Genomic DNA, 9,001 nt, shown 5'->3' with positions numbered 1-9,001 from the left:
ATCTTCCACTATTACTGGACATATGCCTTGCCCTTGTTAGTATAAAGAAAATCTTGAAAACTCACTATTAATAAACAATTATTATTGTTGGTAGGTTGTAAAATAGCCATCTGGTTGAAAGTATGAATAAACGAGATTATTTGTTTGACCTGTTTTTTGTATTCCACATTGCGACATATAAATCAAAATTCAAAATAAAGTATAAATCATTTTATCAACCATGTTAAATAATCACTTAGTATCTTATTATTTTAAATATTTATATTTTATTTAATCCTTAAAGGGTTCAGAAATCCCATGTATCATTATTTATACTTAACATAATTTTAAAACAATTATATATTTATATCGCCTCCATTAAGCCATTTTAGCCTTAGATGTTTGCTTATAGTATCGTTATCCATCCTTTTTGGATTATTTTGGTGTTTTTCAGTTTCTTTGTATCGTTTTTCATCAATTTTTGGAAAAACATACAGCTTACCAGTTTCATGAAGGTAAGTACTGATAGAGTCAATATCATCCGGTAAATTATTTGGCATGTCTATGGGAGTAACTTTAATAAGATGTTTTATTTCCCATAACAATGCACAAATTTCTGGAGTATTTTTTACAATCACTGTAGGCTTTTCTCGCATTCTGTACTCCTACAATAAAAAAGATCATTTTATTTTAATAAACACAGATTAAAGAAAGATGATTAAAATAAAAATGCTATCATTGATAACAATGTTATTTCAGCTTACATCTTGATCAATACTTAATTGTTTCAATACTTTTTTATGCCAATATGGATTACCTCTGGTAGGTTTAACACGTTCAACTAAAAATAATTTGGATGGTTTGAATTCTGGATCTTTATGATCAGGATGTCTGTAAAACTATTTTAAGATAAATACATGGTCTTAAAAATCTTAAAAATCTTATAAAATTACCTTGGGTAATATGTTATCAAACCATATTTAACACCATCTTTTGCCCAGTGTTTTGGTGTACTGTAATGATAGTAGGTCCTGACTTGATTTTTAACAATTTTTACAGTATTTAACAAAAAATTACTGTAAATAATAAAATAATTGCATTTTAATACCATATCATTGCATTTCATTATTTACACATTTTTAGACAATTAGTGCTTACATACCTAGACATTGTGGATATAAAAATCTTTATAGAAAACTACTAAAATGGATTTGTACACTGACAAATTAAAAATAAGTTGAATATTGTTCTTTGAATGGTTCTTTAAACGAAATATATTTTATGAAAATGTACCGAGTAGACTCAATCCGCTGTGCTGCACTGACAGGTTAGAAAATATAATTTAGCCTAGAACGTATAGATGGTGTTATATCGCCAACCACAAAGTTAAAAACAAAATCCTCAATTCTCAAAACATCAAAATATGCCATAATCTCCTATTTCTTACCTTCTTCTCCTATATTTTTATGTTATATTTTATATTTATCTTAATCTTATTCTTAAAAATTTTTTTAAATGATGAACGAGATCCACATGGTTGATTCGAAAAAATGAGCGCGAAATTTTTTATTTTGCTATACTTTGAAATATAGTACGAATCGATAATTTAATTACCATCTGCATCATCTTAATAAATATGATTAGAGAAGAGAAAAGATATATTGAATAAAATGAAAGAAATTAGTTTTTTATTTTTTTTCATTCTTAAGTGAGAGGTATGTGAAAAACGGATAAATAATTATTAGATTGCATTTGAAGAGTGTAAATAGATATTTTCAATAAGGCAACAAAAGAACATATAATGTTGAATTGTACTCCTAATTATTAATACTAATATAACACTAAGGCCGTAGGAAATCACTGCGTTATTAAGTACGCATTTTGTCACGTCGATACTAAGAGAACGCACGTGACGGGCTATGGTAACTAATCGGGTATCGGTAATTTAACTTCCTATCATACCAATTGTTAACTTTCCCGGGAAGATTTGTAAATCTATCTAGCGAGATGAATTAGGCTAAGCACATTCTCCATATTAATTCCGCGAATATTACTCACCGCATATTAATTTAGCAAAAAGAAAGGGAAGGGGCACGTCAGCCTATGGTATAAAAAAGGCTGGATCGGGATCCGCGAATAGGCAGTAGTAGTTCAGTAATTCTGTAGTATTGTATTATTTCTAAGTTTCGCTACCTGGTTACTCAGAACCGGAATTGTACTATGCTAAGCATTATAAGCTTGTCTTTTCAAGTGCAAACGCCTGAGACTCTTTCATAAAATCTCCTCTGAAGCCCGGTCCTAACAAGGTAAGAAACTTAGTTATCTACCTAAACACTCCAGATATAATAAAGGCGTTATCCCTTTAACCAACCTCTGCTTACCTCCTGATTAAGATCCAACCTTTAGAAAACCTATTAAGAAACAATTACCTTTACCTACGCGACAGTATCTTTTCACAGCGCCTCGTCTAGCCTTACTATTATATGATACAAGTATATTGTAGTAAATAACAGAAAAATGACAAAAGAGCTCGCATAACAAGCTCAATAATGCTAGTAATCTAAAAAATATAACATCAAAATATAGGATTTAATTGTACATAAAAATCTTGCGAAATTATAAAACAAAGAAATAAGATACTATAAATAAAAACTATCTCCATTGAATTTATTTTTGCAAAATTTAATATGAATGAGAGTAATATATGGTTAACTGTACATAAAATCTTGTTTTATCTAATGAAATAATTTAAAAGTTATTAAAATTGCTTTAAGCTACTAGTATTTTATACAATTTGAGAAACTTTAAATAAATATTTCATCCAATGTGAAAATCGTTTTATAATTTCTTTAGAATTAAATTAATCTAAATTAATCTTATTTGTGTCTATTTTTTCCTAGGTCAGCACATAGGGCCGAACATAGAGCTAATGTAATATGCGTTGTAAATTAGTACACGTTCTCTAAAAGATAGAACAAAAATTAAATTATAAGAGAATAGAGAACATTTTTAGATCACGATGCAAAAGAACGAGAAAAATTAACGCTTAGACGATTCCCCTTAGAATAATAAATGTAGGAAACTTCTAAAGGTACAGGTCCAGATAAGTAAAAGCGTGGAAAAAGAAAAAAACGTTCAAAATAAGAATCTGTCGCGTCGGAAAGATGAGTCATAGGTAGAGAGCTGCGCATGCTCAAGGCTCAAAAAGATCAACGACGTGTTTCATTTGTATTGTGGCATGCGACTGCCGCGCGGAATCACAGAATTACTGAAACGATAACAGACAGTAGTAGTGATCCGCTGCCTAACTGTAACGACTTCTTATTAGACAATAACAAGTGTGATAATAAAAAAAGAAAATATATTAGGCGCAAAGCAGCCGACCTCGTGATTGATGATCATCAGGATGCCGGAGATATCAGAGGACAAGAAAACAAAGTGTTAAGAAATGGCGTGTGTGTGCGTGTGTAAAAATATGCCACGGCTATACTGTTGGATTACTCTTCTCGTGCTGCTTATGACCACTACCTGTGCCGAAATCAGACAGCTGCCTTACTGCCAATATTCAGCCGCCGGGAAGCCATCGCGGAGGTATATACGTTACATTTTAAGTCACGTTACTGTTTTATCTACGGCTTTTTTATTATAAATAGAAAAATAGATAGAGAGATTCGCGAGATTTCAGTGCTACTGAAAGATATGATTTTTCACGGATTTTTCGAGAATTATTTTACACTTACGCATTATTAATAACAATGATGACGTAATTTGGAAAATTATGCGCTCTTAGATTTTGTCTATTACGATACCAGCGCCAACCGCGTGAGTGGTATTATTTTTATTGAGCATCGAGCTGAGTTAATGTCAGCTGGTGTAATTGATAAAAATGTGCTTATATGTTGAACTGCTTCACAAACAATAACACATTCAAAACTCACCTCGATCTGCTATCTTGTTTCATAAAATGATTAAAAGTTTATTTCATTACATTTTCACTTAAAACACTAGATCCTTTTCTTTTATTTATACTTTAACTATATTAGTTCCAAAAGATGTATTGATTATACTTGAGTCAATAACATGCAATTGATAAGTAAAATCATATTTGCTTCACAGCTTGCTGTTTGTTAGTACTCTAGATGGAAAATTAACAGCATTAGATGCATCAGCCAATGGTGAAAAGAAATGGAGCTTAGAATTTCAAACAGAACCTTTATTGTCTTCTAACATCCATAGAAGAGATGTATGTAGAAGGAAGTTTTATTTATAAATAAAACACAAACTTCAAACTAATAATAAGTTATTAACATATTTCACAGTTGAACAACAATGGTCAGTGGGTCAGGCTAATTCCATCATTGAATGGAGGATTATACAAGTTTGATGGAGAAAATTTGGAAGCAGTTCCAGTTTCAGTAGACCAGTTATTACAGTCATCTTTTCGTTACTCTGAGGACATTATATTTTCTGGTGGCAAAGAAACAAAAACTTATGGTAACTATAGGAAATCAAGAGCTTGAAGAGTTTGAATATTTTTACCTTTGTTACTTTTATCTAATGAAATTCTATTTTGATTTAGGAATATCAAGTAACACTGGGCGAATCCTATATGAATGCAAAATGAGTAGTTGCACCAATGCAACTGATGGAGAAAGTTTGGTTGAAGAGGATATTTTGATAGTTAGACGCCATCAACACACTATAAGAGCTGGAGAACCTAGATCTGGAATAGAAAGGTAACATAAAAATTTCCAATTTTATTTATCATTTCTCAACTTTAGTGTCAATTCAGTAAATCCTTTTTTTTCAGATGGAATTTTAGTGTTGGACAACATGATTTAATAATGCTTCCAAGAGCAAATTCAGATTGCCACCAGGAAAATTTATCTATTAATTTAGATATTGACCTTCGAACTATTGTTCCTGAAGGTCTTATTATAGCTTTCAGCAAAACTAACCCTGCAATTAAACTCTGGGAATATAAAGTTTGTATAATGGAATTTATTTGATAGTATAAAAATTATACTCTTAGCATTCATAAATATCTAATTACGATTTTTCTAATAAACAGTTTGACTCTCCGATTGTCTCTGTTTGGAGAGAAGATCAAGTATTTGATAGTTCAGCAACACCATTGAAACAAGTCAATTTGTTTGATTCTATTCAGCTAAATTTAGAATTAGATTCTGAATTTTCTGCAGGCCCTGGTTTATATTTAGGTATGCATGAAAGGCAACTGTATATTCAAGAGAATCCAGCTTTTTTTAAATCGATTGATAAGTCCAAGGATGTAATATTAATCAAATATCCATGGAGACCATATCCAGCTATTGGTGAGTTGGTATGTTTTAAAAGTAATGGTCACTATCTTTGTAAATCGTAAATAATGCAATTCCAATCTTACTATTTAAAATAGTAGATTCATACAAATCTTTAGAAAAGTTATTAGAACTAACTTTTGTGAAATTATAGTTATCATATATCAACTATATGAATAACAATATGAATAAATAAAATAATTTTCATTTATAACAATAATAAGTAAAAATACAATATAACATAAATAATTAATTTTATATTTAATTTGGCAGAATATTAAAATTGTTTCATAAAAATATTTTGATTTTTAAGACTGAAAACCATAGTATTTTATGAATAATGATTCACTATTTCAAAAACTGAAGAGAATTATTTGATAATGACTATTCTTCTTAAACATAAACCTAAAATGTTCTTTAAACAACGACTATGCAAATGAAAAAATAATCTTATTCTTTTAAAGAGTTCGCTAAAGACATCAGCAATGATAAAAGTAAAGATGTACCATTTGAAATGAATGAAGTACTTAGCACTACTGCATTATCTGTTCTTTATAATTCAGAATACATAAATGGTAGGTCAAGGCGACAATTAAAAAGTTGAAATATTTTATTTAAATAGAATAATCTTTAAACATATTTGGAACTTGATAAATTCACAGGGAATGGATTCTATCTATATTCAAAGGAGCAAATTCAAATAGATGAAGGTAGTCAATGCAATCGAACTGGACCAAAACACGTTTTAACGGATATATCACCAGAATCCCCTCCAGCAATTGAATATCCAGAAGAAGATAACATACGCGTTGAATTTATTATTGTCGGTCTGTGGTATTATTGGTAAGCTAAATTATATTGACATAACAATTAAAGTTAAATTTAGTTACCAAGAATAAGCTATTAAAAAATAATACAAAATAATATAAAAAATAAACTATTTATAGGAGGGAAGTTGCAATTTGTTGCCTCACGACTGGAATCATTGTCTGGATATACTTCAAACAAATGCATATTCTTGATAAGATGGAACAGAAAGATGCTGTGCTACCTGTAATTATATTTTTCATGTTTAAACAATATTACAAATCGATACTTGCTAAATAATTACGTGTTATATTGTTATTATTGAATAGCCTGTTATTGTTGAACGTTGTTCTGTTGATACTCAAGATGAAATCCGAAAAAGTACATCTGAAGATGGCGATTCTCCATTCCAATCACGTTACTTGACGGATTATGAACCCATTGATTGCTTAGGACGAGGGGGATATGGCGTAGTATTTGAAGCCAGAAATAAAATTGATGACTGCAACTATGCAATCAAAAGAATTGCCTTGCCAAATAGGTAAACCATATTGATATTTTTTTAAAAATATATATTAACATCTAAAATATAGTAAATTTATTTCCGTTTTTTAGTCAATATTCTAGAGAAAGAGTAATGCGAGAAGTCAAAGCTTTAGCAAAATTAGACCATCAAAATATCGTTCGTTACTTCAATTCATGGTTAGAGTGCCCGCCAGCAGGATGGCAAGAAGAACACGATCGTCAATGGTGCAACCACAATAAGTTTCCTAATTCAGATTTCGTATCTGAATCATCAGCAGGTGACACATCCGTTCATATAGATGTACCGCTAAGTGAAACGCCGTCCGTAAATAGTGCATGTGAAGCACTTGAACATAATAAAGATGATGATGATTCTTTTATAGTCTTTAATGCAGCGACAGAAGAAAGTGATGAAAGCGACGACGAAGAGGAAGAAACAAACAGTAAAAATAAAAATTCCGAGAGTCTCGACCTATCTATAAAAAATAGTAGAGAATGCCAAAACAATGATACAGATGATTCTATCGTTTTTGAAGAGTCAAAACATTCAAACCTTGCAGATAGGAAGTCTCAACTTAATCTAGATTTAAGGACGCGTAAAAATAGCGGGAGATCTAATACAAAAATGTTTTTGTACATTCAAATGCAACTATGTCAAAGGCTGAGCTTAAGAGAATGGCTTAAAACTCAAAATTCTAAGCGTGATATTTTAAGGATTTTGAATATTTTTCAACAGATTGTTGATGCTGTAGAATACGTACATCTACAAGGTCTCATTCATCGTGACTTAAAGGTAATAATAGATAATTATTTTGTAATGACCGTTTGAATAATATACTAATTATATTTTTGTTTCAGCCTTCCAATATTTTTTTTGCACTTGATGATAAAATAAAAATAGGTGATTTTGGTTTAGTAACTGCAATGACTGAAGGCATTAACGGTGTCCATACTCCGTGCAATAGTAATGAGATGAATAATATAAAAACTGTACATACTGCTCGCGTAGGAACTCATCTTTACATGTCGCTAGAACAGATGAATGGAAAACACTATAATTACAAAGTCGACATTTATTCTCTAGGCATAATTTTATTTGAGTTATTGATTCCGTTCTCAACAGAAATGGAGCGAGTCAAAGCTTTAACAAATTTAAGAAAGTCAATATTCCCAGATAACTTTTCTTTGCAATATCCTGCAGAAGTTTGTATTGGCTTATTCATTTTATAGAATTGTATATTTCACGTAAGCAAGTTTTATATTGACATTTTTTTCAGTATGCCTTGTTGAAAATGATGTTGGATGATAATCCCGAGAAAAGACCAACGACAATAGGAATTAAGGCTCGGCCCCCATTCCTGAAAAGTGGAATTTCGAATAAGTTAAAATCTGAAAATGATTCAAAATGGCACTTTGAACTACCGCATTTGAGTAGACATTCTTCCATTACTAACAACAGTGGAACAGATTCTTGGGATCAGGTTTATTAGTATATCCCAATGGTGTGCTATAAAACGTGATATAAAAATTCTTTTTGAATGAAGAATATGTGTTAGGAGAACGTGAAAGTCCACAGTGAATGCAAGAATCATGGTTGAATGATTTTTTATTATGATACATTTTTTAATTGTATTTAATTAACATTTATTTTAAAATGTTCATATTGTATGTATAAGTTGCATTGTTTTATTAATTACTGTTTTTTTTCTTTCATTTAATAAGTATTTTTCATCAATTACATAACCTTTTTTTAGATTATAGAAATGACTAAAAAATATAGAAAAATCTTAATTCTGTATTCAACAAATTAATCAAAAGTCTGCTTAGTATTTATAATTCTTTTGGGTATTTCTATTTGTCATTTGAATTTTTATTTATTCGATAATAATTTTATAAAAATATGCAAAAATATCAATACATTACACTATTGTTGTTTATAAAAGTATTTTATCTGAATGAATAAAGATTTTTCTACATTCTAGAAATATATAGTAGGAATTTTTATTTTTTCTGTTTGAAGAAACAGCTACTGTTACTAATTAGTCAACTTTTATTCCTACGATTATGTCCTTTAACTTGATCAATTGTAATATAAAATGAACGAATGTATGACTGTCATGTAGTTAATTACTATATAATTTATTTTATTTTCGTTCAATAACGAAAATGTAAGTCGAATGGTATTTTTATACTCATTTTGTTCATAAATTTACGCTCGAAGTTTGGAATAAAAATGTACAAAAATTTGAAATAAATGTACATCAACGTTAGTTTTGAATTAAATTATTATTACCCCAATAACATATAAACGAATAAAATCTCATTTAGCATCTATAGTGATTGTAATAAGAAATCATCAGTGTTTACAAATA

At 29.8% G+C, this 9,001-nt stretch overlaps 2 protein-coding genes across 3 annotated transcripts; one reads left to right on the top strand and one right to left on the bottom strand.

Annotated features, from left to right (window-relative positions):
• Positions 1 to 210: 210 nt before the first annotated feature.
• LOC131664656 (large ribosomal subunit protein uL30m) lies at positions 211 to 1,319 on the bottom strand. Of its 2 annotated transcripts, none has more exons than XM_058935941.1 (4): positions 1,142 to 1,319; positions 933 to 1,055; positions 744 to 870; positions 211 to 641 (listed from the first exon to the last, which is right to left on the bottom strand). In XM_058935941.1, exons 1-4 carry the CDS (start codon positions 1,147 to 1,149, stop codon positions 336 to 338), a joined length of 564 nt encoding a protein of 187 aa, XP_058791924.1. In that variant the 5' UTR covers positions 1,150 to 1,319; the 3' UTR covers positions 211 to 335. The 2 variants fall into 2 exon arrangements, with proteins under 2 accessions (XP_058791924.1, XP_058791923.1); XM_058935940.1 differs by having other exon boundaries at positions 211 to 644; positions 1,142 to 1,312.
• Positions 1,320 to 3,202: 1,883 nt separating this feature from the next.
• Positions 3,203 to 8,950, top strand: LOC131664654 (eukaryotic translation initiation factor 2-alpha kinase-like). Its single transcript, XM_058935938.1, has 13 exons — positions 3,203 to 3,570; positions 4,096 to 4,222; positions 4,299 to 4,473; positions 4,559 to 4,715; positions 4,790 to 4,964; positions 5,051 to 5,312; positions 5,762 to 5,872; positions 5,960 to 6,140; positions 6,245 to 6,350; positions 6,434 to 6,645; positions 6,720 to 7,422; positions 7,488 to 7,832; positions 7,907 to 8,950. The coding sequence occupies exons 1-13, from the start codon at positions 3,428 to 3,430 to the stop codon at positions 8,117 to 8,119; spliced, it is 2,910 nt and encodes a 969-aa protein (XP_058791921.1). The 5' UTR covers positions 3,203 to 3,427; the 3' UTR covers positions 8,120 to 8,950.
• Positions 8,951 to 9,001: the final 51 nt, after the last annotated feature.

This window comes from Phymastichus coffea, unplaced genomic scaffold (assembly GCF_024137745.1).
Source record: "Phymastichus coffea isolate CEN01 unplaced genomic scaffold, Cenicafe_Pcof_1.1 PCOF00044, whole genome shotgun sequence".
NCBI lineage: Eukaryota > Metazoa > Arthropoda > Insecta > Hymenoptera > Eulophidae > Phymastichus > Phymastichus coffea.
The sequence above is the reverse complement of the archived record's forward strand: the minus strand, read 5'-3'. Positions and strand labels throughout refer to the sequence as shown.

Bases quoted from the DNA above. Each gene is read 5' to 3' on its own strand.
- LOC131664656 (XM_058935940.1), bottom strand. The intron at 871-932 runs GTAATTTTATAA...ATAGTTTTACAG, and splicing joins TTGATAACATATTACCCAAG to ACATCCTGATCATAAAGATC. The intron at 645-743 runs GTAAGCTGAAAT...TTTTTATTGTAG, and splicing joins AATTAAGTATTGATCAAGAT to GAGTACAGAATGCGAGAAAA.
- LOC131664654 (XM_058935938.1), top strand. From the start codon at position 3,428: ATGGCGTGTGTGTGCGTGTGTAAAAATATGCCACGGCTATACTGTTGG. The intron at 5,873-5,959 runs GTAGGTCAAGGC...ATAAATTCACAG, and splicing joins TAATTCAGAATACATAAATG to GGAATGGATTCTATCTATAT. The intron at 6,351-6,433 runs GTAATTATATTT...ATTATTGAATAG, and splicing joins AGAAAGATGCTGTGCTACCT to CCTGTTATTGTTGAACGTTG.